This window comes from Phaeodactylum tricornutum, chromosome 14 (genome assembly GCF_000150955.2).
Source record: "Phaeodactylum tricornutum CCAP 1055/1 chromosome 14, whole genome shotgun sequence".
Taxonomy (NCBI): domain Eukaryota; phylum Bacillariophyta; class Bacillariophyceae; order Surirellales; family Neidiaceae; genus Phaeodactylum; species Phaeodactylum tricornutum.
Window position 1 is genome coordinate 433885 of NC_011682.1, and position 27343 is coordinate 461227.

At 47.2% G+C, this 27343-nt stretch overlaps 11 protein-coding genes across 11 annotated transcripts; 6 read left to right on the top strand and 5 right to left on the bottom strand.

Annotated features, from left to right (window-relative positions):
- Positions 1-1200: 1200 nt before the first annotated feature.
- PHATRDRAFT_14294 (predicted protein) lies at positions 1201-1842 on the top strand (the record flags this gene model as incomplete). The annotated part of the gene is made up of 1 exon (XM_002181871.1): positions 1201-1842. One exon carries the CDS (start codon positions 1201-1203, stop codon positions 1840-1842), a length of 642 nt encoding a protein of 213 aa, XP_002181907.1.
- A 1625-nt stretch (positions 1843-3467) lies between these two features.
- On the top strand, positions 3468-4178 carry PHATRDRAFT_52268 (lysophospholipase; the record flags this gene model as incomplete). The annotated part of the gene is made up of 2 exons (XM_002181872.1): positions 3468-3536; positions 3621-4178. Coding segments are annotated over 2 exons (627 nt in total), but the record flags the coding sequence as incomplete, so codon positions are not given.
- A 258-nt stretch (positions 4179-4436) lies between these two features.
- PHATRDRAFT_14269 (predicted protein) lies at positions 4437-4658 on the bottom strand (the record flags this gene model as incomplete). The annotated part of the gene is made up of 1 exon (XM_002182031.1): positions 4437-4658. A coding segment is annotated over one exon (222 nt), but the record flags the coding sequence as incomplete, so codon positions are not given.
- Positions 4659-6248: 1590 nt separating this feature from the next.
- Positions 6249-7232, top strand: PHATRDRAFT_14301 (predicted protein; the record flags this gene model as incomplete). Its single annotated transcript, XM_002181873.1, has 1 exon — positions 6249-7232. One exon carries the CDS (start codon positions 6249-6251, stop codon positions 7230-7232), a length of 984 nt encoding a protein of 327 aa, XP_002181909.1.
- Positions 7233-7932: 700 nt separating this feature from the next.
- On the bottom strand, positions 7933-9438 carry PHATRDRAFT_37932 (predicted protein; the record flags this gene model as incomplete). Its single annotated transcript, XM_002182032.1, has 1 exon — positions 7933-9438. The coding sequence occupies one exon, from the start codon at positions 9436-9438 to the stop codon at positions 7933-7935; it is 1506 nt and encodes a 501-aa protein (XP_002182068.1).
- A 674-nt stretch (positions 9439-10112) lies between these two features.
- On the bottom strand, positions 10113-11487 carry PHATRDRAFT_21821 (predicted protein). Its single transcript, XM_002182033.1, has 3 exons — positions 11459-11487; positions 11283-11360; positions 10113-11136 (listed from the first exon to the last, which is right to left on the bottom strand). Exons 1-3 carry the CDS (start codon positions 11474-11476, stop codon positions 10297-10299), a joined length of 936 nt encoding a protein of 311 aa, XP_002182069.1. The 5' UTR covers positions 11477-11487; the 3' UTR covers positions 10113-10296.
- A 499-nt stretch (positions 11488-11986) lies between these two features.
- PHATRDRAFT_47661 (predicted protein) lies at positions 11987-13106 on the bottom strand (the record flags this gene model as incomplete). Its single annotated transcript, XM_002182034.1, has 1 exon — positions 11987-13106. One exon carries the CDS (start codon positions 13104-13106, stop codon positions 12168-12170), a length of 939 nt encoding a protein of 312 aa, XP_002182070.1. The 3' UTR covers positions 11987-12167.
- Positions 13107-14600: 1494 nt separating this feature from the next.
- On the bottom strand, positions 14601-18326 carry ATPse2-2B (P2B, P type ATPase; the record flags this gene model as incomplete). Its single annotated transcript, XM_002182035.1, has 4 exons — positions 14601-15328; positions 15406-16049; positions 16098-17151; positions 17234-18326. 4 exons carry the CDS (start codon positions 18324-18326, stop codon positions 15021-15023), a joined length of 3099 nt encoding a protein of 1032 aa, XP_002182071.1. The 3' UTR covers positions 14601-15020.
- Positions 18327-19137: 811 nt separating this feature from the next.
- Positions 19138-21036, top strand: PHATRDRAFT_47663 (predicted protein). Its single transcript, XM_002181874.1, has one exon. The coding sequence runs from the start codon at positions 19330-19332 to the stop codon at positions 20815-20817; it is 1488 nt and encodes a 495-aa protein (XP_002181910.1). The 5' UTR covers positions 19138-19329; the 3' UTR covers positions 20818-21036.
- A 418-nt stretch (positions 21037-21454) lies between these two features.
- On the top strand, positions 21455-25357 carry PHATRDRAFT_47664 (predicted protein; the record flags this gene model as incomplete). The annotated part of the gene is made up of 1 exon (XM_002181875.1): positions 21455-25357. The coding sequence occupies one exon, from the start codon at positions 21455-21457 to the stop codon at positions 25355-25357; it is 3903 nt and encodes a 1300-aa protein (XP_002181911.1).
- Positions 25358-25878: 521 nt separating this feature from the next.
- Positions 25879-27343, top strand: PHATRDRAFT_47665 (predicted protein; the record flags this gene model as incomplete). Its single annotated transcript, XM_002181876.1, has 2 exons — positions 25879-26988; positions 27024-27343. The coding sequence occupies 2 exons, from the start codon at positions 25879-25881 to the stop codon at positions 27120-27122; spliced, it is 1209 nt and encodes a 402-aa protein (XP_002181912.1). The 3' UTR covers positions 27123-27343.

Here is a 27343-nt window from a genome sequence, read left to right on the forward strand (position 1 = left end):
ACTGGGAGGAGCTCGCCCCGGAATAGTATGTGCGTCAATGTAATGTGGTCTACTAGAAATTCTCAGTATCAAGGAATATTCTGGTCTTTTTCAACTCGACTACGTAGGTTCCTGTTCAAGTATAACTTGGCAACACGTGTTATAGTGTGGTTCGTACTCTACCACAGCTACCGATCGAGGACGTGCTCATTGTAATGAATCGATAGACCACAGGTCACTCCGATTCTCAGTAACTTGGAAGTGGCCCAGAAGAGGCAAGTCGTCGTTCTCGTTTTCTGTTGTATCTTCAAAGAGAAAAGTCGTATCGTCGGTTTCAACCAACGATTCTTTTTTCGAATACATCGATTTGCACCGGAACTTCAGAAGCAACAGAATGGCGTTGGAAATAGAAAAATCACTGGCCTTGGGCAGATCTGTCGATGATGGCGTCAAAGTCGTGTACGCAAATGACCGTCGAGGGAAGGTTCCGTTGGGCCCTGTTTTCTCTCTGCTACACAGCCAATGCAATAGATCGCCTCTGGAAAGTGACAGTGAATGGTACATGATAAGGAAACGATACGGTACGGTACTATCCAGGTAACTGTAAGTGAGAATGTTGATCGTCCTTTTGACGGAACGATCGCGTTTGTGATCTCGTCGGCGATTTTGGGGGGATCTCGCAAAAGCTTTGTCTGCCGACCGGCGTGGCAGTCCTTATATGTTATTGTGAATAGAGTTTTTCCGAATTACTATGTGGGCTGGCGTTTCAGGTAGCATGTCGATTGAAAGTCACTGTCAATTCATACGAGATTGACAATGATTACCTATTTATCCAACTGTCCAAATAGGCCCAAACTGTGATCTACCCTATCGAACAAAATCTGACCTCACAGGGAGAACCAGCAAAATCGATATTCAAAGGCCATCCTTTTGTGCGACTTACTTCTACCAATGACTTCGAGAGCTGGTATGACATTGTTAATTCTAAAGTCTTATAAGACAAGCTATGATAAAGCAGTTTTCTGGAAAGTACACATCAAAATTTCGCCTGTTCCGAAGCGATAGAAATCACGAACTGACAGAGATGCATATCTTCTGATAGATTCCGACGGTGAGGCTCCTTCCACAAACCTTGGTTTTGATCTCCCGGGGACATCTACCCATCATAACTTTCGAGCCTCTGGCCCCCCTCGATAGGAGAGAGCATTTTTTGTTTGCACCATGGACCCTCCTGAATGCAGCGGACATAGTCATGACCACGACCATGGCGATGATCTTGGACGCAGTCTCCGACCCTATGTTGACTTTTCGAAAACGATTTGCTTGAACGAGGAAGTTCGGGGATCAGGGATAGATGTGATTAAGCTTCATGAGGATCGCCTCAGCGAATATCCATCAGTTCGTTCGCCGGAAGATGATCCTGAGTTGATACTACACATAATGTTCACCGAAGCGGTGACTGTCCAGTCCATTGCCATTCGAAACGCAAGCAACAATAGGGAGACAGCATCACCCAAGCGGATTAAAATTTTCACAAATAGAGATCAAATTGATTTTGAGACGGCTAGGGAGATGTCAGCACAGCAAGAATTGGATTTGCTGCCCCCACATCACGTCATAGATGGGACGGTGGATTACCCTTCTCGCCCCGCAGGTCGATTCCAAAACATTAGTTCGTTGACAATATTTTTTGTTGATAACTACGACAGTTCTGGAGAAATGGGAACTGAGATAACGTTTGTTGGTCTGAAAGGGAAAGGGTCGGGAATAAAGCGACAAGCTGTTGAAGCTGTTTACGAATCTCGAGGAATGCGAGCAGACCACAAGGTACGTGGCGAGTTTGGTGCAGCAAACATTCTTTAGGGGCATGCAGCAATTCCCAAATCGTATTGCCTCGACCGTGAATTGCGGAAACCGTCTGTTTTGATTGACTGTGAGCGTAATAATTGATAGTTCGATGTTTTTTAACAATACCCTGGTAGACGGTAACAAAGCTCCATTATAATGGGTTATGTGGGTGCCAGCTAACACGACCGTGTCAGGTGGTTTTCTAGCTAGAACCGAGGGATATTGATTCCTGACCAAATAAAAGTTGTTCATTGCGTTGACTGTGAGTCGGTTTCTTTGCTCACCAAAAAAAATCCGGTACTTCGTGAACTCATCTATTCACTTTTCCCTTCATTGCCCATGCTGCATGCACGTGCGCTTAATCTTGTTCCAGCGTTTCGTCGCGTTTGCAATCCAGCGTCTGCAATACAGGCTCGCGGCCTTCACGTCGAAAAACGACTTGACGATCTTGGTATTGATCTACCACCTGCTCCGACTCCCAAAGCAAATTACAACATCGTTTGTCATGCTTCTGGTGGCATGATGTATATCTCCGGCCATTTGCCACTTAAAACGGACGGCACTCTAATCACTGGAAGAATCGGGCCTGCTTCTGGGGGTGAAACTATCAAGCATGGCTACGAAGCAGCTCGACAAGCTGGCTTGAATATCATCAGCACTTTGAAAGAGCAACTGGGAAATCTAGACCGTGTCGAGAAAGTGGTCAAGGTATGTCTTCGGTTACACTAACATAATGGCGGCTTTTTGCTTGCAATTGTCTCTGATCGGAACGTGTTTTTTACTCTTAGGTGTTCGGTATTGTGCAGTCAAATGACGATTTTAAGGAGCAGCATTTGGTCATGGATGGGTGCTCTGATGTGATTATGCAGGTTTTTGGAAAGGACGTTGGCTATCATGCTCGATCTGCGATCGGAACGAGTACTCTGCCTTTAGACATGTCAGTCGAAGTAGAAGCTATAGTTCAGGTTAAAACATGACCAATTCATTGGACTAGCTACAATCCAGCAGTAAACAAGAAAGTTGCTCTTTTTAGCAAAGCGTTTTGATCAGCAAACCTGCACATTTTGCGGAAATCTCAACACGATGTGTCGATGGTTCGTCCGCATTCTAATCCCTTTTACCTCTAAACAGTAAACTTTCTAATTCGTATGGGGCCCAATAAATAGGCCAAACTTTGATCAAGTTACTATGCTTTTACCAGCTGTCCTTCTGGGCGATAGCTTACAGTCAGATTTCTAATTGTGCTGGCTCTGCCATTTACTGTTAGTGACACGTTATCGGATTGCTGTCGTCATACGCTTGACTAACGCTCCCCTACGAGACTTGACTTTTTTTAACCTGCAAAACAGCGCCGAGTTGATGCGGCAAGGATCCTCTCGCATAAGCTCATTTTGCCAAAACCATCGGAGTCACTTTGTTTGCTCTAAAGCCTGATTGTCTTCGTGCTCCACAGCTGGTCCACATCCTTTTGAATGCCTTTTTCTACTGCGTTTGCTTTTCGTCGCTTTTCCTATTCTCGACGTCGTGCTTCATTCATTGTTGTATCGGCTGCCGCCCTGTTACCAACCTTTCGTGCAATGTCGTTTCAAACTTTTCGGAAAGATGGTACAATTACTGTCACGCCCAAGAATGAAGCAGAGCAAAGCGCGTTGGTAGTTATTTCGCACGGTCTTGGCGATAGTGCGGAAGGTTTTGCTGATGTAGCGGAGGTAAGCTTCATCGTCAGAGAAAATTGGTTGACCCAATGTACAGCTTCCGACGAAGCTCTGACTATTTTTTGTCGTTTATATTAGACCCTGGCGATGCAAATGCCTCACGTAAAGTTTGTGTTACCAACGGCCCCTACGCAGCCTGTGACGATGAACATGGGCATGTCGATGCCGAGCTGGTACGATATTGTCGGTTTGGACGAACGGGCGAACGAAAACTGCAAAGGTATCGAAATTTCTCGAACTAGAATCACGTCCATTCTAGAAGAGGAACATGCCAACACTGGTTTACCCTATAGGCGCATGGTACTCGCTGGATTCTCTCAAGGTGGCGCCCTTTCCTTGTATACCGGCTTGCAATTGAAAGCAGAGCAAAAGCTAGCAGCGGTAATAGTAATGTCGGGCTATTTGCCGGCGGCCAAGACTTTTGCAGTTACTACAGGCTTGGAAAGTGTTCCCGTTCTGCATTGTCACGGAACACAAGATCCGGTAGTCCAATTTAGCATGGCGGCAAAATCGAAACAGCGCGTTCTGGAAAAAGGAGGCCAGCAATACGAATTGAAATCATATCCCATTCCGCACACGGTCAGTCCTGCCGAGATAAACGATGTGCTAAAGTTTCTGCAGAAACAGCTCCCGCCGGACGATACTTGTAAAGTCAAGCTCAAGGACCCATCGGAGATGTCGGTCAAGGAACTACGAGCGGCTGTGCGACAGGCCGGCTTACAGTCAAAGGCTGTCGGTTTTATGGAGAAGTCTGAGTTTGTCCAACTCTTGGAAACCCACCGAAATGGGAAATTATAAAGCATAGATTTGCAACACTTTATCTATAGCGAGAATAAGCATGATTAAAGCGTAGGAGTGAATTTTATAATGGATTGAAAGGCGCGCTAAGCTACTTTACTCATCATCGTGCCGACGCTTGGTTCCGTTGTATTTCTTCGCAAACTTTTGGTTCCGCAAAAACTTGGGATCCATACCTTTAGTTGATACAAACTTGCTTCGCTTGGCCTTTTTGATACCGTTAGCGTGAGCTTTGTGCGTACTGTTGTGTGCGCAAGTATTCTTTTGCTGTGGAGGACAAGCGACGAAAGAACAAAAAGCATGTGAGAAAATGAGAGCAACAAAAGTAGACAAACGGTATCCATTCAACGCCAAGAGAGAGACGTGAAGGTAGGCAAGCTCAGTCAATTAGCCTAGGTCTGGTGAATACATGGACGCTGAGGAGGACTATCGCGATCAAGCATCAGAGCATCGTCCAAGTGATCCGATATTTCACCTCAAATGCAGTGGCGTACGATTCTTTGATTCTGATTTGCAGAGAACCCTCATCTATAGAACCAAGCCTATCGAACGTTTGACTCAGTGCTCACGGGTAGTCCGAGATCGATGCATCCTAAAAAAGGATGATACAGGGCCGACTTTCTCCGGTCCGACCCAGAAGATTTATTTTATCCGCGTGATTGTTGCAACTTGCCTTCACCATGATCAAAAAGGGTACTGAACAGCAATTATCAAAAAGACGATGCTTTGACAGGACTGAACGATACGTAAGCGATGCCGCAACAAGTTAGCTCGGATCCGTGCATCGGTGTATTGAAAGTAAGCATATGAGTAAACGCGGTAAACAGTAAAAACGTACCCATTATGCCCTACTAATTCGTACGAACTAGGGTTGCTTGGTTCGAATTTCGCATTTACAGTCCGTCAGCCAATCCGTCAGAGTCATTTACCAACAAAAACAATTATTCACAGTTACGGTTAGAACCTAAAATCCGTTAATGAAAAACGGCATATCAAATTTATATTACCGGACAAAGTTGCACGCGAAGGCTGACTGTGAATAAGGAGCGCACCAATAGTTACGAAACAAACTCTTTTGAATGAGGGACTCGATTCGATTCACATCTCGCAATGACTCGAATCCACTGGCAGTGTGCGCCGCTCCGACTCTGAAATTCGCGATACCTTGCTGCATCTCTACAAGAGGCTTGCATTCTAGCTCAACCTTGTTCCCATAGAACCTCATACATTGCGTGTCAGGAGAGGCGCCGCCCTTATCGAACTCGCGATAAAGCACAGATATCTTGTTGATTGAAATACCCCAAGACGAGCCGTGGTACTAGCAACATTAAGATTTACAGTCAACAGCGAAAAGCATATTCCCTTCAATCGACTGCTACTTCCTTAGTTTCCTTTGAAGAAGTTGACTTGGAACAACAGGAACAACCACCTATCAGAAATTTAACATTTAAGGACCATCGAAGATTGACTCGTGCCCAAAGTACCCCGGACTTTTCGCAAGAACCAAACACTGCGCGTTTTCTTCCTTCCGGACAAAATCCGTGGTTGTCGTTGTATCGGCAGATCCTTGCGCGTGCCAAACGAAGAATGCGCAGCAACGGCTCTTCGGTTTCTCCTGCGCCCCGGTCCGAAAGTATGGCGTACCCCAAAGCCAGCACGTCTACTCTTGTGAGTAAGATGCAGTACGTGTGTCGTCAGAACGGACGAGCTTTGATTGCTACCCTGGTCTTTTTTGCTTTTGTCGGCGTGCTGGCCTCCGACGCGTTGCATGATCTTCGCCAGGGAACTGCTGGAGGTCTGCGAGGTATCATAACTCCCAAAGGTATCAATCACGCTGCTAGCTTGCAGCACTGGGGAGGAGCCGTCCACAATGGGTATTTCAAAGTTCAGGACTCCGTTATGGGTCCTATGCGATTCAACTTTGCAGCTGTGACGGATTTGGATGAACTAAGTAGGGTGGAATGGGAAAAGAAGCCGACTTTTCGTTCTGTCTTGGTACCAGGAACGCTTACAGCTACGCAAGGGCGTTATCACATCAAATTCGAAAACGCTCGCGAATTACTTACGCTCCACAACGAAGCTGGCCGGGGTGCCGAATTTTCGGAACTGACGGTTTACAATGATCGTCTCCTTACCTTCGACGATCGTACGGGCGATGTGTTTGAGTTACTCAATAACGCAGAGGCTACCAAGTCGTTCGTCGTTCCCCGATTCGTTATTACTGAAGGCAACGGAGATACAGATAAAGGCATGAAGTGGGAATGGTCTACTGTGAAGAACGGCGAACTGTACATGGGCAGTATGGGCAAAGAGTATACGCGACCGGACGGGACGATTCAAAATCGCAACAACTTGTGGATTGGTATACTCAACGCCGAAGGCGAACTTCGCCGCGAAGATTGGACGGACCAGTACAACGTCGTCCGCAAGGCTCTTAAGGCCTTGTCGCCAGGATATCTCATCATCGAGGCTGTTAATTGGAGTGACCACTTGCAAAAGTGGGTCTTTTTGCCTCGTCGCATCTCCGAGACAGCCTACGACGAAAATGAAGACGAACGCAGAGGTGGACGGCAGCTCGTTCTCGTGAGTCCGGATTTTTCGTCGACTCAGGTTGTCGACATTAATTTACAAAAGGATCCGCTCAAGGGCTTTTCGACCTTTGCATTCGTGCCCAACACGAATGACCGCCACGCTTTTGCCATTCGGTCGGTCGAAGAAGATTGCGTAGGTGGGTTGGAAACGTGCAAACAACGATCATATTTTATTGTTTTCGATGTGCTCAGTGGCGAAACTTTGTCGGAGGAGGTCAAGTATCCCGAAGATCTGAAATTTGAAGGACTTGAGTTCGTCAACATTTACACAAAACCACCCCCGTTTTCAAATATGACATAAATGAGTCCTGTAATCTTGTGTTCATGGTGTTATTGCCGTTTTAAGTGACAGCGACGGGAAGTGGTGTAAATCTATAAAATCTGGAAAATTGGAACTTTTTGTACAGTATCATTTTTAAAGGAGTGGATTTGGTGTTCCCCATATCCTGGTCTGATCGGTTGCGGGGCAGTATCACTACGCATAACAACAATGCGCACCGTTGCACCAACTTTTCGGTTGCACTTACCGTTGCCGTTGAGGAGCTCGGTAACTTCCGATCGACTGAGTCGGTCGGGAATATTCATACCATCAATATCCACAATGCGGTCACCAGAAGGAATCTATCCGAGGAGCAGCGAGTAGTCCTTGGCTTGCTTAATGAAAGGGCTTGTCTGGTCACTAGACTCTAAAACGAGGCCGAGTGTTTTCGTATTGGCACTCGCAGTCACCTTCGTGGAAGGGATTGTCTTCCGTTGGGATCGCGTGGGTGATATTGAGCCCTCACGGATAGGCGAATATGGTCGAAGGGTATATTGCCAGTCCTCGGCAATACTGCGATTGAGAGACACCGGAACGGCAAGCATGTGGCTTTGATCCCGTGGATGTGAAAGTGACTGAGACCGAGGCCGGGAAAAGCGATAATGTCTTGGCCTCATACTCCCCATAAAGATTGATCGTTGCCAACCACACGGCACTCGACGGGGCCCGCTGCTCTTTCCGCTTATTTTAGGCTTGCCACGGGTGATGCTGATGGTATCAGTTTTCGAAAGGCAGTACCATCGTCCATTGTTTGCCGTATACTAGGGCTCTCAATTCCACTTGCTTCTGCAGGATAAGACGATACAGAATCAATCCCGTCAATGTCTTCATCGTCATTGTCTTCGCTTGAAAAGATATGAAAGCTCGTGTTCCCTTTATTCGGGGCAATGAACCAGGCCACTTGCTTCTCAAGATCGCCTTCATTCTCTTTTGCGTTGAAGTCCGCTACACTGACAAATACTTTAGAGAAGTTCGGCACTTGGTGCGGCGTCCTCCGGTCATTCAGCGAGGCTATAAGCTGTGCAGAAGCGGCCATGTAGTGTGATGGTACAACATTGGCTATTTTTTCTGCATTTCTGGAGCCTCTGATGGAATCTTCATTGCTGTCAATTTGATTCATGACAATCATCGGAGGAATAAGGCCTGCCAACGGGTGCGGTTCGTCTTCCGTCTCGCCACTGCCTGATTCACTAGTAGAAGACCTGCTAGGGGTATTCTTTGTCGAATTCTTTTTTTGATGACAGAAATTGACATTTAGTACTGCTCCCTTAGCATTGGCAACCGCGTTCGAGACGCTTTCGAAAGAAAATATGTTGGCTAATTGGGATCGCTCTGATTCAGTGGGGCTAACAGCACTAGGCTCATTCACACCTCGATCTCCGTTTTCCGTTCGGACTTTTCGTTTGTGCCAAACGAAAAGACATACTCCTGCACATATCGCGGCGAAGGCCATAAGCATGGAAGCAACAACGCTTCCCGACGCATGCCTATTGTCATCATTGCCTGCCGTTGATCCTGCGTTCGGAGAAAAGCGCCGTCCTTTTTTGTGGTCAGAAACTATCGCTTGCGTCAAGGTTGGATCACCGGATCCTTGAATCGCCTGTGTAAAGCCCGTGCTCAAAATCGCTTCTTCAAGGTACCCCAACAGAGCATCCGTCGTCAAGTGCACCGTGAGTCCACGAAACATCGTTTCTATCAGAAGCTCCACGTAAGGGCCTGATTGTGAAGTACGAAGGGCATGTTCACGCTGCCCTAGAAAATACGGCTCGATCTGCTGTCGCAAGAGCTCTGCTTCATTCACAAAAATGCGGCTTTGAGGGGTAATAGACTGGATGTATTTCGTGAAAAATTCCACTCCAACCAATTCTATCGTTTCACTTGTTTCCGGACCCAAAAATGTTATTACATTTTCCAAACGATAGGTCAAGCGAAGTTCAAAGCGACTTAGAGCACCACAATCAATATTGCACGACTCCGGGCAAAAATTGACGAGGTCTTCCAATTCGTTTACATTCAAACCCAAGTGCCGCCACTGAATACAGTCCGTGCCTTTATGGTCGCTGCATTCTAAGTTGTTGATAGGGCTGCGGTACGATTGGACGTCGTGACACGTTGCGGTTGGCATGACGGAAGGTACGATGGAGGGCGAAGACGATAGCCTGGTCGGGGTCGGAGATGTGCCGTTCATAGATGCAAATAACGGTGCAGTTGTTGGGACATGATTTGATGGGATATGCGACGGTAAAAATGATGGCGTAGGAATAAAGGAAGATGAGACGGATGGAATATTGCCAGGCGTAAGTGACTGCACAGACGATTGATTGTTGAGCAAAATTTTATTCTGTTCATGAGCCATCGAAGATAGGAGCAGGAATAGGCCAAGCGAAAGTTGAAAGATTCTGATTTCGGATAAACCCATGGCCTCCTGAAGAAATAGCTGATTGACAGAGACTGTGTTACGGCGGGCCTATCTGCTTGTTATTGACTGTGAAATTGGCATTGACTGTAATTCTCAACCGTATTTGGACTATTAGTGTTACGTTCGTTCAAAATTCTGCCAACAGATTTGTGAGTGGATGTCCGACGCTTACATCGGACAAAACGTTTTTAAGTAATCATTGTACAGAAAAAACGGTTCTGCGGATCAGTGAATGAGTGCGCCTACGAGAGTACTAACATAAAGGCCTTAACTGTGAATTAGTTTTTGTGATAAGTAGATATGTTGGAGAAGGACAGCGGAGTTTTGGAGACGTGAGGTACAGGACAATCTGTTCGCGGTCAACCTTTATATTCATGTAATGTAACCTAACCACCTTTCAATCTACCTCAACAACATATTTGTATGCATGGCTAATGCCGAGGAAATTTGATAATATCAAAAGCTAACTGACAGTTGGCGTGTCGTTAAAACATTTAAAGATTGATATCAATACGTGATACAATCCAAAGGAGGGCGAAGAGGGTTTACGGTGCTTCGTGAATATCTGATACGAGTACTCAGCTATCCTCGTTTCTCAATACTCACAGTCAATGATTGCGCTTCCGTTCAGTACCCAGCTTTGTCGTCCGGTCGATCGCCGGCAGCTGCGCCTCCTTCCACGCGATTCCAGTCCCAATCCAGACTACTGTGGTTGTTCGTATATCCTTGCGAGCGGAACAAGTCACGGAACATACCACGTAAGTATGCGATGTTCGGCTTGGCCTCAAATTTGAGCGATCGGCAGTAAGCCAAGTATTCAGCAAACTGGCTGGGACATCCTTGGCACAACGCCGGAATAGTGATGGACTGCTTCTTTTCCATGATAAGCTTGTACTTTTTCGTCGCGGACTTGGCCTTCAGTCCCTGCCATGGAAGACCGCCCTTCAGGAAGTATACAAGTACATACCCGATACTCTCTAAGTCATCCCGACGAGATTGTTCCACGCCTAAATGGTTGTTAATCGAAGCGTACCGAGGCGTTCCTGTGAGGGATCTGCCTTCACGCTGCGGGATGTGCTGAAGCGTCCGAGGATGGCGGTAGCGCTTCGAAAGACCGAAATCGATACAATATATAAAGTTTCCGTTACCACGCCCCGCATCGGTAACGAAATTCGCTGGCTTAATGTCACGGTGGATCAAGTGACGTGAATGCATCAACTCCACACGCTCCAACATCTGATCGGCAACCATGAGAACAGTCTTGAGAGTAAATCTTCGGCCGCACTTGTTAAACTGATCCTCCAGGGAAGGACCCAGTAGATCCATAACCATGAGATTATAAGAATCCTGTGTACCAAAATAGTGAACTTTAGCAAAGCCGGGTGCATTTTGCAACTCGCGATAAACTTTGTATTCGTGACGAAGCTGAGGGCATCGAGCGCCGTGCTTTTCGAACTTCACAGCAACCTAAAACGATTTTACAACAGTGTTAGAAAATGCACTGTCCCGGAATACATCCGTGCAGTAAGTACTCTCCCATATATTCCGAGGAATCGCGTGGACAGGCTGCGGGTACTTTCGTACTAGATCGAAAAGAGCGACGGGAGACGTACCTTCTCCCCATTGGCACCAACTCCGAGATAAATATCTCCGAACGATCCTCCGCCTACCCGCTTAGTAATGCGGTATTTCTGAACAAGGAAAACAGTCCAAAACAGTGTTAGAAAACATCATTTGGCCATGGTCATTTCCCTCGGGACGTCCCGTACAAAATTACGTAGAAACCTACCGAGATCGAGGATTGCATGTTGCAGCAAATACACAACAAACTATGGCAGCAGCGGCGCCAGAGAAACGAGCCGTGAGGTCCCTGTCGCGCTCCCTTCGCTGGAAGAGTCTGGCGAGGTCACTCCATATGACCGAATCAAGAGTTAATCATGAGTTCGGTGTCTTCTTAACGTCGTTTAGCGACTCTTTGTTTAGGCTGCTTATTTATGAATATATTTTACAGTTCATACATTCATGTATAAATACAAACCAATCCTGTTTTTGAATACTCCGCCTTGACAGCGAAAAAGACGCAATTCATACTTGAGAGGCAAGAGCGTGTTACGATTAGCTTGATCCTTTGTGATAGCAATGATCTCACTGACTGCAAGATCCATGAAAGCTAAACGGCAAAACCTGAGTAGGACAATACAAAATGAATGGTCTACGCATCAACCAGCAACTGATTCGCCATATTAATTTCTCAGTAGCTAATCTGTCAGTCCAGCCTATGTTCTAGCATATTTCATCTCGCACAGAAGAATTAATTGCAGAAAAACATTTATAATCACTTTAACAAATATTACAGCTTGAACGCTCCACACGTTATGGGTCTCAGGATTATGTAAAGAGATTGTAATTGTTTGCGCAGCAACTTTTTTGTAAACAGAATGGCTATCTCTCTAGCCAACCATTAGCAAGGCATGGACCACAATGAGCAGTCCTGCGAGTCATTGCCACTCCGCATCAAATGGCTGAACTTGTGGAAACCCTACTGTCTTCCCTTTTATGTTGAAGTGTTTCAAAGAGAGGAATTCGGGATTCCACTGAAGTCCCAAAAAATCATAAACCTGGTCCATTGCCTTGTTTGGGTCCTTATACAACTCGGTTGTGTTCACAACATGTATACGACCTGGATACTTGTCTAGAGCGCGTTGGAGTCCTTGTTTTGCTTTTTGCAGTCGTTCGAGTAGGCTGGTTTGATCAGGTTTCTTGTAACGTTTTGTCCAGGATCGTAACTGGTCCTCGTCACTCTTCACCGAGACTACAACAGGAACTCCCGGCGACCGATCCATGACAGCATCTAGCTCGTAAATGTATCCTGGAGTTTTGTCGACTATGAGACTGTCTGGAAAGTGTCGGTATACTGGAGAAAAAATGTGCAGCATGGAGTACATTTCGGCGTGGCACGTCGCATTGAGCAAACGTTCCCGCTGGATGGTAGAAAGTGCCCATTGATTTTTTTCTACCCCATCAGTAATCCATTCGTAGAAAGGGTGGACGTTGACAAAATCAGAAGGGGTCGGTGACAGCAGGATTCCACATTCAAATGCTCCAAGCAAGTAAGGAGCTGACATAATGAATTCCGAGGTAACCGTGGTGCCCGAGTTTTCACAGCCTGCAATAATTGCAAAAACTCCACTCGCTGAGCGAAAATCGCTCCGAGAGACCGGACATTCTCTTTTGGCGTCGAAGACATTTTCTCTAAAGCTATTGCCTGTGATCCACTTTCCTGTTGGGTAACGCTCCAATAGTATTTGATCCAAAGGATTAGTCTGTAACGTAACTTGGAGCAAATTGTAGAAACTCCAGATGCTCGCCAATCCCAGAATAGCTCCGAAAAAGACAGATCGAGAGCGAAATCTTCGTAAATCTTTGCTTCCAAACATTGAAGAGTCTTTTTTGAGGAAAGAAGGAAATCTATTCCCTCATGGGGTGGGTGCCTAGTGCCAATGCAGAGCTTGTTTGTAACCAACGCGCACGTAAGGAAAGGTTTCTGAGTCTCAGGCGGTATGGATCACGGAGCTGGAAGGCATAATAACAACAGTAAACGAAAAACTCGGGTTTCGTCAGCCACCCGACTCCGAGCAGCTATATTCAAGGGTTCTGATGAATAACGTCATATTTCGTAACCTATTTTTACTTAATAATAATATGTATATAAGCCCCTATTTTAATATTGGGATAGACAGATTTTCAGTCACGCTGCCATAGAGGTCTGAAAATATATAGCTGACATGGATGGAAAAGCGTCACTTTCGTAAATATTACTATTTACGCTCGCAATAAATCGCGGGTACCGGTACTTGCTTTGAATATGGTAGGGCGTATACGATATCCCATAGAAGGTCAAGCGGACGAATTTGGGACGGCTCGCAGCAGGCCGCAAGCCTTATAGTGAATTCTTTCCACTCCGACCAACGCTGCCATCAACGATGGGCGAAGGCATTTGAATATGGACCCCACTGTCCGAGAGCATCTCCCTGATAATTTGCCCAGCTACAAAAGGGGCGGTGTACGAGGCTGCTAGAGCAGTAAGGCGGCAGTGGCTAACAGAACCCACGGCAGTAATTGCGTTCGAAAAAATGCTCAACGTAGTACGAAGGATGTGGCCGAAAGCAACGAAGAATTGGCTCGATGAGCTTTGTGCCGGCGTTTAATTTTAAAATTGAAAGAATAGTTGGCGACTCGCTTCACGAGACTGCCCGAAGGAGGAGGCTGGAGAGGCAAAGTCCACCGCCGGCGAAAAGTCGATTGCTCGTAAAAAGACGGCGACCTTATGGTGGGCGTCTTCAAGGATTTTGTTCGACTCTCTTGGGTTTTCTTTGCGTGCGGTACCCGATTCTAGAAGGGTTGTTAAAGGTTAATGCCAGTGTGTACAGATGCTATGCCGACGACGAAAAAAAACTGCCGAACCTCCTTTCGGCGCAAGCTCTCCACTCGCTTACGGAACCTTTTGGCGAGACGCAGATGAGAACCATTCTTGCTCCATCCTGTGTAGCTAGTATGAGTGTGTGGCAACCACTGGATTTCTAAGTGTTGATTGGTGAGAAGCATTGACCCTTTGTTGCTCATTTTGCGGAGGAAGTTCAAACCCTGTTTTTAATGGAAACCGCAAAATCGCCAATCCATAGAAAACAAGTACAATTTAGGACGCTTCCTGTGGACCAGCCAAGACAAAACAGAGTTCCTTTGCGGCATGCTTATCTCGGCTTGACCAGAAATCCAGAAGTTATAGGTAGTGAATATAAATCCGAGAATTGATTTCGAGCCTAAAGTTGGTGTACATGTTGATTGGTGGCTGCATGGAACCTTGTGAACACCTTAAGAAGAAGGCTTTTTGCCTCGTTTGTCCACAAAAGCGGAGCTCCGAGCTACAGAATGGGAAGTTGCTACGTTGTCATTAATTTGGGTTTTGTCCATACACAGACAAAACTCATCTCGTGGGCCTGAGCTACAAGGCAGGGAAGTGCGGTACGACTCTCACAAACACGGCTTATTTTTGTCAAACTTTGCCGCCTTTTTTCCTTACGTCATGTTACAAAGTTTTTCATTGCCGTAGTAGTAAATGCTGCATAGGCTCCTCCCAAGTACAATTACCTGGAATATATTGCCAAGATTGCTTCCGATAGCATTCTAAGGTGGCATTAACAGTAGTGGGCACCAGCCTTACATGAATTGAAGCAGATGGAATTTCTGTCTGGACCATCCCGGCTCTCCTGGTGACTTCCAATAAGTGCTCAGATGACTTCGTAACCATTCAAGTTTTATGCTTATCATAGCTCGAACTTAGATTGCATTCATCAATCGCGGTACTCATTAGAAACGCCAATATTTTCCCGCGATAGCTGCATGTTTTTTTTCACTCGAGCTGCATTTCGTCCAATGTTATAATTTTGTGCCACATTGTAAAACTGATTTATCAATTGTTGGACAGGGAGAGATCCGAATCCAAGTATCATTGACAGAGCCCAGAAGCGGGCTGGAAGGCCATCGTCAGCTACCTTGAAAGCTAGAGACCCAAATTCTACTATTAGAACTTGGAGGACAGCCGTGGTGAAAAGTATTCCACAGAACATGGGGTTGTTCAAGATGCCCTCGAAGACATTGACTTCGAAAATGCAGACGGTGATCAGAAGTTAGAGGCCAGAAGGTAAGCTTTCGAAAGCAGCTCCTTGTTGTACGTACTTTCACCCTTCAACTTCCGACAGTTGATCTCGTTAAATAGTTGCATCCAAACGAACGCGTTAAAAATTAACGTGTAATGAACTGTGTTCACATCTCTATCTTTGTGTCCAGCTTCTAGGTCCAGTAAATCCGGTCCGGGAAAAAGTAACACCATGACGACTGTAATTTGATAAGTGGCTTGTCCTAGCATATTTGCCCACATATGCTTAGTGATCATGCTGTCCGTTCGATTTACAGGAGGTCTCTGCAAGAGGGAGTCGACAGGGGGCTCCGAAGCTAACGCAAGGCTTGCCAAAGAGTCCATCAAAAGATTCACCCAAAGTAGCTGGATTGCAGCGAGTGGGCTTGCTTGGTAGGCAAAAGACCCAACCAAGGCAGTCGCAACCGCTGAAATATTCACTGTAAGCTGGAACTGAAGAAATTTCTGTATGGAAGCGTAAACGTTCCGACCCCACTTTGCAGCTGTCACGATTGAGGCAAAGTTGTCGTCCAAAAGAATAATGTCGGCCGCATCCTTGGCGATTTGTGTCCCAGCAATTCCCATTGCAAACCCTATGTCTGCCCGCTTCAATGCCGGAGCATCGTTAGTACCGTCTCCTGTCATTGCGATCACTTGCCTATCTGGAAACACCTTGATACCTTCCCTTTGCTGAAGCAGTCGGCAAAAATCTCTGTCTGCAAAAAGATTCGACTTGTTTAGTCCATGTGCAAGAGTAAGTTTGTCATCCGGAGAACTACGTGCCAGTACACGAAGACGTGGCCATATTTTGTCGAAAGCAGACTGATCAAATTCTTTTGAACCTTTCTCCTTTCCGTCAACGTAAACCATACGTCTGAAGGCCTTGCCTTCCATCAACACATTCTCTTTTAAGTTTAAAGCGACACGCTCATCCGTATTGTCCAAGAAATGAAAGTCTCGAAGAATTCCAGCCTGGTACGCAATGCTTACAGCAGTGCTGGGATTGTCTCCTGTCACCAATCGAACGTCGATCCCAGCCTGGTAGCACTTTTCAATTGCCCCCGGTACTTCAGCTCGCAGCGGATCCTCAATACCCACTAGCGCGATTGCTATCAAGTCTGTCTCCGCAACGTAAGCATCTCTCCCATCCGCATTCGTATGTTCACTACTCAGGCTTTCCAAGTCAAACCCCGCCGGAATATCACGATATGCGAGCGCCAGACAGCGCATTCCCCGACGACCATATCCCACGGAGACTTCCTGGAATTCACCGAGCACGTGTTCGGTCAGCGTTTCATCTTCGCCGGATGCATTTACGAATAGCACACACCGTGACATCAAAACCTCCGGCGCGCCTTTGCAGTAGAGTCGGTAGCCACCATCTGCTAGAGGAACAGCCCAACTCATCATCTTTCGGGCAGACGAAAATCCATATTGCTTGCCTTGACATAGAAAGGCGCCAAGGCTACCCTGGTCCGATCGTCCCCTTGTCCGGTTACGAATGTTTTCGTAATTTGAACCCAAATCGTGGCAAAGATGTAAAAGTGCAACTTCAGTTGGGTTCCCACAAGAACTCTCCACGAGGCCGTTTGCGTCCAAATACAGGACCGATTCGTTCATTGTGTCAATAGCTATTGCACAACATATTAAGTCTACCACCTTAGGGGAAAGGCCACCTTGATGATTTCTCACATAGTCGCCAAGAGCGTGAGCAGGATCGGCAACTACATAGTTCACCGTACCAGAAAAGACCGCTCGGGCTGTCATTTTGTTGGCTGTAAGGGTTCCTGTAGTTTGAGTTGTCAATCAGTGAGTGCACAAGCCCATTTATGCACTGAAGTGAGCACTTCTTGATATTCTGATACGCACCCGTCTTGTCCGTGCATATTGTGGTAGCACATCCCATAGTTTCGCACGCGTCCAAATGCTTTACGAGATTCTGTTCTTTGGTCATTTTCATGGATGAAAAAGCCAACGCAAGAGTGACAGCCAGAGGTAGGCCTTCCGGGACGGCAACAGCCAAGACTGTGATCGCCACTACCAGATAGTCCACAATAGCAGTCGCTTTGTTTCCTTCCACGGCAAATCCAATAATACAGGAACCAATAAAGGAGATGGCCGCTGCGACGGTTCCAGCAATACCAACTCGCTTGGCAATCGCATTTATTTTGAAGAAAAGAGGCGAGTGTTCACCATCGTCACCCAATTCATCTTCATGATCTTCAGATTCGTACACACGTGCTTTTATTTTGCCGGCCACAGAGTGGATACCGACTGCAATCACAACCATCTTGCCTGACCCTTGTGATGCTGTTGTACCACTTAAAATTATGTCCCCAGGTTTTTTACTGACAGCCTTGGACTCACCCGTCAACGTCGATTCGTCCATTTTCAAGTCGCCTGCGGGTCCCAATAATACGCAATCTGCTGGGATTGAGGCAAGATTATGTGCGTTGACAGACAGAATATCTCCAACCACGATGTCATCGTCGATGACCGATACTTGTTTAGCATCGCGTATTACCTGCTTCGTGTTCGTGTCGTGTAATGAGCGGGTCAATCGAATGAAGGCAAATTGCTTCGCGTAGTCAATGCTAGCTGTGACCAGCACAACAATGCAAACCGATACCAAGATTGCGGCACCTTCAATCCAGCACGTTTTACAGTCTTCCCCATCTTCTAAAGTCCCGACTTCGATCACAATACTAACTATGCCCAGGACGATCAGCATGATGAGAACAAAGTCCTGCACAGCCTCCCAGCAGAGTCTGAAAAAGCTGTCCAAACTTTTTGCTGCGATCGCGTTGGAACCGAACACAGATTGACGATGTTCAACTTCTCGAGGATCAATCCCGGATTCTGGACTGGACCGCAACAGTGCCGAGGTCAAGACGTTGGCGCCCACGTCGGCGTTTTTATCCGCCTCGGCGGCCTCAGGGGAGTGCTCCTCTGCGCGCACCATCTCAGCTTGTCGTATCTGTGACACCAAGAGAGCGATGTTCGACTGAAGTTTATGTGCCCCCGTCGGGGCTTCTTCGTCCATAATCTCGACATCATCTCCGTGGTACTTGTTAAATTGACTGGTGACTCTACGGATTCCTATTTCGAGGAGATCTGCTAGAGCGCTACGAGTTCGTTCCGAACTGAGGTTTCCGAGCTCGGGGGCAGAGACTGGATACGGCGAGGTAAGAGAACCGAGACTCTTTCCAATTGAAACGGCGACCGATTTTTCGACGCTTCCAGAGATTCCCCCAAAGCGAGAGTCGGTCTGATTCGGATGCTTTCGAGGTGGACCATTTCCCTTGCCATTGGAGCTGGCATCCCTCTCAATCCCGTTCGCTGCGATTTCGGCAGTAGTGGAGTTATTGGACAGTGATTTTGTCATTCGAGATCAGCTGGAGAGGAACGCAGGTTTCTGCTTTCGAAGAGACTGAAGTGGTTGTCACTTTGAAAATTGTGATCAATCCCAACCGAACCGACCCGAACCGACGAGGTCTTGTCGGAATCGGCGGAGTAGGCTCGAGCAGTCTTGGTTGCTCACTGTTGGTCCATGGATCTGTTGTGAGGCTTCGTGTTACTTCGGCAGATAAAGCTAAGTCGCCTTGATGTGTCTCCCAGTTCTGGGGTTAAAAACTGTAAAGACACTCTTAGATTTTGCGAACCCACTGAATGGATAGCAGGGGTAGGGCACGACTGAAAAATCTTTCCGTCAGATGGTGAATTTTTTGACTTCTTGTTTTTTTGCTTCTCAGGCCTCCAAAGTGCGGTCGTCACCATCGTCGCAATGGATTTTCACAGGCTTGTTTCGAACGTGGGGTCCGCAAGCTACTTCGTTCAAAACGGGTCAGATTAGAAGCGTGATGATAGAGTACCAAGACTTGCTCGTAACTGACTAAGATCGAGATCACATCCGACCTCCCTCGCAATCGATTCGATTTGAAAGAAAGAAAGTCACTCGTTACAAAATGAGTGACCCTTCCAGTAAGCAATGGATTCACATTCCTGATTCATCTAGCTTCTGGACTAGGTGGCGTATGATTTATTGCCTTTTTAGGTGTTTCGGTGTCACAGTGTCTGCAGCTTTCCAGTTTACTCCATTCAATCGCGGAACAAAGTTGGCTGTAGTACCTATGGCAAATTACGCTCCGATCTCTGAGGGAGTGAATGATGAAACACGACCGCGCAGTATCTTTTTCCGTTCCCCATTGCTGGATTACGGTTACCTTCCCGTCGTCGAGGAATACGAAAGCGGTAGTCTAGCGAGAAAGCCGCTGTTACTTTATCTTCCAGGCTTTGATGGATCTTTTCTAAGCGCGTTTCTGCAGTATCCGGAACTTTCGACTGCTTTTGATGTTCGGTGCATGAGTATTCCAGCTTCGGATCGATCAACATTCAATGAACTGAAAAGATCAGTACTACAATACCTGCGTATGGAGATAGCGGAATCAATAGTTGGAGATTTGGATCAAAGGTCCAGTCGGAACAAAACCCAACCTATTCTAAGCTCTAGTCCATTCGATCAAATATTCTCTTTTACCAAGGGCGCCTCCTCAAAAGCGGTATACAAGAGGAGCAGCCGGTCAGTATACCTTGTCGGCGAATCATTTGGTGGCCTTCTAGCCAGTGAAATTGCCTTGTCGATTCTTGAGAGCGAGAAAAGCCATGCGAATAGCACTATCGATTTGCAAGGACTCGTGCTCGTTAATCCAGCTACATGCTATGACCGGTCTCGCTTAGCCGCCTTAGGACCGCCTGTGGCCAACAGCGTACCATGGATGTATCCAGCCAACTTGGCAAAGCTCCTGCCCCTCTTTACCGACGAGTATTCTTTGGCTCAATTGAGACTAATCGTACAAGCCAAAGCCTTGCCCTCTGTAATTGATGATGCTCCCCGTGAAGCCTACTTGGGACGTGTGGCATTATCATTGCCTTTCATCTTTCCCTCCATGCCTCAAGCCACTTTGTCGTGGCGGCTGTCTCAATGGTTGGAATTTGGATGTGCTAGTGCCGAGCAGAGGTTGACGGGTCTGGCTGCTTTCCCTAGCTTTCGTGTATTGATTGTCGCGGGGGAATTCGATGCCTGCTTACCATCAATCGACGAAGCCGAGCGTTTGGTTAGTGGCGTCTTGCCCAATGCCAAGGTGCACGTTGTGGAGGGTGCTGGGCACGCGAGTACCTGCGGTAGTCGGATGGACTTGACAGCTGTTATGCGCAACTGCTTTGTTGAACTACAACAGAAAAATGGACGCCGTTCAGTGACCTTGCGGACGGCCATGAAAAACGAAGCGGCATCAGGCATAGAAGAGTATTTCGGCATGCAACCGCGATACGATAACGCGACAATTGGATTGAATCCGTTACGCTACTGGAGTCCGGAATTATACCTAAAGCACCGACCTAAAACCGGCCCAGGTCAGCGGAAAATTTCTCGTACCACCAGGCACAAAGGATAGGTAGGTACAATCGAGCGACTGGAATTTTAAACCGATATACTGTTATGGTACCATTGGGGCTTCTCTTCGGAAAAACATCTTACAGAACTGTGCCGAAAAATAAAGGTGAGATTCCTATATCCGTTAATAGTAAGGAGATAGACGTTCGAGGATGATCTGAGGCTCTGTCTGGAAATTTTGAAATTGACAACAGGTATGACCTTGCTGTTAGCGTTTGGAGTATATTAGCTAGCCGAAAACCTTAACATAAGAGATTACAGATTACTATGTAGGGAGAGGTACTCATAGGAAATTTCCTGCTCTCTGGAAAGAAAATTGGCCAATTCCATTTTTTTACATTTTTTACATATGTCAGTCGTGGATTTCGTCCAAAGACATTCCCTTCAGAGTATCCCGTACGTGAGGCGGTATCCTGTACGTCCTTTTGTACCCTTCCAACGAGACATAGAAGTGTCGCGTTATGTCCGTCGAGAGAGTCTCCCTTAAAGTTAGCCTCTTACCGAGCAAATACACTCATGGACTGCGAATGATTTCCGGTATCGTGTGTTTTGAGTCTGACCAAATTAAATTGCACAAGAAGATCAGAAATCGGCGGCCCATAATTACACAGTGTACGATGGAGTACCCCATACATCAAATGGATCTAGAAGAATGCTCGACCAACAACGAAAAACCACATATTCAACTACTCCATGATGAAAAGAACTGTGTCGGGCTTTCTCGTCTGCCTTTCCGATCGTCGCTCATTTCTTCGGCTGCGATGCCTCTTTTAGTCATGATCAGCTTGCTTCTTTTGCAGCCAGTAGCCTCGCAGACACCCTATCGGACGTGTTATGAGGCCCTAAGTAGTGCCGATGGTGATCGAAATAGTGTTCTGACGCAGGCAGAATACGTCGAGTCCTTGAGGATTTTGACCTTTGGTGCAGTCAGCGTCAACTCCTACGAAAATCTTTCCGAAGAGCTAAAATCGGGTTTCACCTTTCGTGCTCCAGACGGTTCACCGGGAGTCGACATAAGTGAAGTAGCATCCAGTAGTAGCTCCAGTATGTCCCTATTTTGCACCAGTATATACGCTGGTCTCGTGGAAAGCCTAGGTATTGCAACTTCTCAACAAGCTTGCTTCATTGCCATGTCCGTTGGTGATATTGGACGAGACGATGCTCTGGCAGCCGAGCCGGATTTTGTCCGATATGCTAACCAGATGGCGGGAGGGTCCTACGGAATTTCCATTTCCTTTGCATCTTTACCGCCACCCCTGCAAGCGGTCTACAACGACTTTTCAGACGGTGATAATGGGATTCCGGTCATCGGTTCCAAACCGGGCACGACGCCAACAATCGAAGACCAGAGCTTTTTAACCAATCTTTGTCGACAGACCGCTGTGGCTGTTGTTGCGGGGGAACAGCCAATGGCTACACCAGCAACCATGGCTGGAACGACTCCGGCCACGTCAGCACCTGTTTCTTCTCCAACAGACGGCGCTGGATCTATCACTCCCCTTTTTACGTTTTCCGATTGCACAACGGCGATGCTGGTGTCCGATTTGAACCGTGATGATTTCTTCGCCCAAGCGGAGTATTTAAGATTCTTAAATCGACTAACTACCAACGCATTTTCTGATCAGACGTTCGGTACGCTTCCCAGTCGACTCCAGAGTAACTACAACGTCTTGGCAACTAAGGATGGTCAGATTCCAGTCAACGGGTCTAAGCCAGGTTCTGCGCCGAGTGCTGAGGAATTAGCAAGCCTGGAAAATGTCTGCGATTCCACGGAAACAGCCTTACGTGAGGAAAACAGCGGCGGAGGCGTAGTTCCAACGTTTGCTCCTACCATGACAACGTCCGGGATAACTATGGCTCCAGTGCCAACTGAGCAGACGACCGGTAGTCCGGATCCCGTTGCCATCCCAACACTTCGTCCAGTCGCAGCTCCATCAGTACCGACTATTCCTTTTAATATCTGCACACTCAATATGGCCACGTCGGATTTGGATCGGAGTGGTAGTCTTAGCTCGAACGAGTATTTTAATTTTGTCAACAAAATTGCTGGAAATACTTATGATGGCTTAACATTTGACACCTTACCCGATGCCGTGCAAGAGGCTTTTGATGGTCTATCTGATGGCAAATTGATTGACGTTTCGGGCTCGTTTCCAGGTCAACGTCCCAATGAGGCACGTGAAGCCGAACTGGAGGCCATTTGTGCTACCTCCTTGGAGGCGATATACGGTCCTCCGCTTGTGACCGCCACGACGACACCATCAGTAGACCCCGCTCCAACAACGTCACCAAGCGCTGCGCAAGTCCAGAACATAACAGTGTTCAACGGCTTTTATATCTTCAATGTCAAGGGTGTTCGAGCAGCTACTTTGATTTCAGGTCAAAATCGAGATGGGCTGAACCGTGGGTACGAAGCTTTTGTCAGGAACATCACGGCCGAGTTTATAGCAACTACACAGGTGCCCGGCGAGCCTCAGCGGCATCTTCGATCGCGCCATTTAGAAGAACCAGGCCTGGCGCCCGAGGCGGCACGAATTTACGAAATAGATGATGTTGACTGTCCTCCTGTAATCAACGTCGAGAGTACTTTTTGTCAAATAGTGTACGCAGAGTTCGAGGTACACCACATTCGAGAGCCGGCCGCTGATGCATTTTTTGAATCTTTGACGAGGATAACTCAAGACGCAATTGTCGGCGACAAGACTGGTCTTAATGCTTTTGTGCTCGCGGCAAATCCCTATTCGGATGTGGAGGTTTTGGGACCGGCCGAACAGCTTCGTCCGATCAACCTACCCGGGGTTCAAGAACCCGTTCCAGGCAACCCTGTCGGAGCAGAAAGCGGAGGCAACCAAGCAGGCCTTATTGCGGGTATTTTCGTCGCGATTGCAGTCATCGTAACCGTAGCAGGAATTGTACACTACCGTAAACGGAAAGGTGACAGTTATGGTTTGAACTCAGGTTTCAGTACGCCATCCTTTTTCAAGCGAAAACCAAAGTCAAATCCAAATGTACCAGAAGTCAATTCATTGGGGAGCGCGCAAAATCATGGCGAGCATCACGATTTAGAAGACGGATTCGGGCGCTTTGAAACCATTGAAACCAAATCTCCTATGAAACCTGGCGGAATGGCAGGCTTCTTCGGGGGTTCGCATCATAGTAAATCTGGATCGGACGACGAGGAAAGCGGAGGATTTAGTGTACAGGAACAGTCACCAATCAAACGAGATGCACGAAATGCTCTAGGAGACATTGAAGTATCCGACAATGGCCATTTGAAAGGAAACGCTTTCGGTGGGTTCGGTTTTGGAAAGAAAAAATTGAACAAACTTCAACACTCTACCAACGAGCTCGATAGTAGTGAATACGACGACAATGAAGACGATTTCGCGAATTATGGATTTGAAGAGCCGGAAGAGCAGCGCCATGATTCTGTGGGGGACATGTTTGATATTCTCAATCAAAATGAAGGAGAAACAGACTGGGATCCCCAACACGTTTCTAGCGCAGCATGGCATGGAGACGTCAAAGGTACCTGGGGGGCCCAAGGCCACAACCATGACTTCGGTGACGACCATACCGTTTCACAAAGCGGTTCGGAGAGCCAGAGCCACGATAACGAAGAGGAATCCGGAAGCTACTCAGAGGATGATGATTCCGGCTCGAGTGATGACAACTCGTACAACGGAGACGATGGTGATGACACGACTCGACGAACTCGAGAACCTTTAAATTCTCGTGCCATTGGCGCGAGCGTCACGGAGAACATGCGGCACCTCGACGCAATGGTGCATCATGGGCACTGGAATGGTTTTGTTCAGAAAACTGCGGAGCTTGCGGAAGATCGAAGCGAAGGCTCTGAAGACAAAAGCGAAGAAGAGTCGTTTTCCGGCTCAGGGACAAGTAGGACAGACTCTTTTGTGGATGATGGACTAGATGGGGGTGAAGATGGTCTGAGCTTGAACTCTACTGAGAAGTCTACACGAGAAAAGTATAGACTTCAAGTGGAACAATTGGTTCAAAAAGTTGCACCAGAGGAGTCAGACAACATAAATGCAATGTTCGACAAATTTCTTGGCCGAGAGGCTGAGCTCTTACAGACGTTAGAATCCATGAATGATCGTTCCGCTTCGCAAAGAGCCCGAAAAGCAGTACACAGGTCGAAAGCTTTTCCTCAACAATCTGGGCGGCTTTCTGCGGGAGGGTTGGATGGTTCGGCCGCCATTGCAGCAGCTAGTACACTTGGTGGTGGATTCTACGATAAAGGTGATGATGAGCACGATGAAAATCGTAGCAGTGACGAGAACAGTCACTCATATGAAAGCAGTGATGAATTTAGCGGCAATGCTAGTGGCAGCGGCAGCTACGAAGATGGTCAAGGAAGCCACCGTTCAGACATCTACAACAAGCCGGAAGGGAGCTCCCGCTCTGGTTCCGCAAGCTTTGACGTTGTTGATGGGAGCTACCGTTCCGAGTCTGGGAGTTATGATGATGCAGGTAGCGATAGCTATGCCTCTGATAGCGGCAGCGATGAAAACTCATAATGCTGGAATCTGCTTTGCATGACTAAGGAGTTCAAAACAACCAAGGTACTCTGCGTCTTGTTTTTGCATGTCTTACGTTAGCTTGTCCTAGCCTATCTATGTGATGAGCCATGAAAAGAGATCATGTTATGCATCCGCATGTTTGTGTGGTTGTAGTTATCCGTGTTCTGCATTTATAGTCTACACGTACACCCTAGACTGCGTGTGCACTGAAAATTGGATCAATTGACGGATGTCAACAGTAGGCTTGGTTTCTTCCGGGAAAGGTTTCGATGGTGGGTAGCTGCAGCTAACAAACAGTAAAATACCAGCCCACTCCCTCTGGAGTTGGTATTTGATAAACTGGAATCAAAATAAATGTAAATCGTACCAACTGTAACAACCCAGGCTAAAAATTAGTATTCGTGACTTAGTTTACAAATAAGAATGCAACTTACAGATATTTACAATTATGTTTCCTGGAAACCTCCGCGAGACCGGGGCTGCAGTTAACTTTTTAACGGCCACGGTAAAGCGGTACAATGAACGGTGGTGATGCACACGGCATCAAACGCGTACGAACCAATCGAGAAGGACGAGGTCAATCTATTCAAAAGGGTACCAGCATGACGGATCCAATCGCGTCGGAAAGAAGCGACAATGGAGTTGCGGGATTGGCGCACGAAAAGGAAACCGAAGTTCCCACAGCCGCAGTGGCTACCGTGCCGCCGCCACTGGAAGCGCTATCCACCGGAATTGACGCTGGCGAAGAACCGTCTTCGCAAGGAATCGACAAGGGTCCTCCGCACGAAGGAATGGGTACGACGAGCGTCGCAACGAATCCAAGCGATAGCGAACGGGTACATGTGCGAGACGATGGTGCGGATCTCCTCGTCGCCAACAAGTCCGATTCATCCCAAGGTGCTGGAGAGTCTTACAGCAACGTCGATATTGGAACGAAGGGTGACGACCGAAAACAAAACAATGCATTCAGCCGTAGAGAATCAAGAAGCTCAGACATTGCTAACGGGAAAGAAACAATTACCGACGTATCAAAGGAAGAATCTGCTGAAAAGATAGACATGCTTGGCACAAATAACGACCAGGATATTGGGATGGACGAGACCGATACTGCCACGTTCCAGACGGGATCTTCAGCTCTTAAGATTGGACCCAAGCCTTCAGAATCGAACAAATCTACAACTCAGGTCCAAGGTCGAAATCATTCGGAAGAGATCGAATCAGAGGAGACGCAATCGGAGGAAGATGATGATAAACCCTTGTCTGCTACTGGGGAGTTTGGGCCCAAGACAAAGTTTGGTATGGAACCAGCGTCGATTTTGAAAAAAGGTAGTATTGTTGCTAAGGAAAAAAAAACCTCTCAGAAAATACACGGATGGTACACGACGAATGAATCCAAAAAGAGAAAGACTGTTGTCGCGGTAAAGCCACCACCGTCGCAATTGGAAGCGAAGACTCCGCCAACTTCTACTCTTACAACTCCTGCTTCATCCTCTGGGCTGATTGTTCCCAAACAATCCAATGCAGAAGCCATTGAGGATAAGGTCACGGTTTCTTCGACCGCATCAATGAAGGCGAAGGGTCCAACTTCGACCGAAACCATGGCCGTAGCGGTTGTGAACACCGAATGCGTAAAGCGGAAACCTTCAGCTATGGAATCCCCAAGCCTTCGACGGAAGCTGTCGGCCGCCAAAACGATGCTGCTCGCGTCAGGCGACAAGCAACGAGCGAATATCGAGCACTTAACAAACCGAGCATCCGATAAGACAGCTTTATCAAAGATCGCTCCGGCGGATTCGATCGCGGCAAAGGAGTTAGGGAGAAGCAGATCAGGTCATCGAAAGAAAAGCTCGAAATCACTCAAGAAAGCCGCCAACAGCCAAACGGCAAGTTTGACCACTAAAAGTGGTGTAGGCAAGCATTCACAAGGGGTTGCCACGTCAAAAGCCTCGGGCCGGCGGACTGGTGTACCAGAGATTTGGTCCG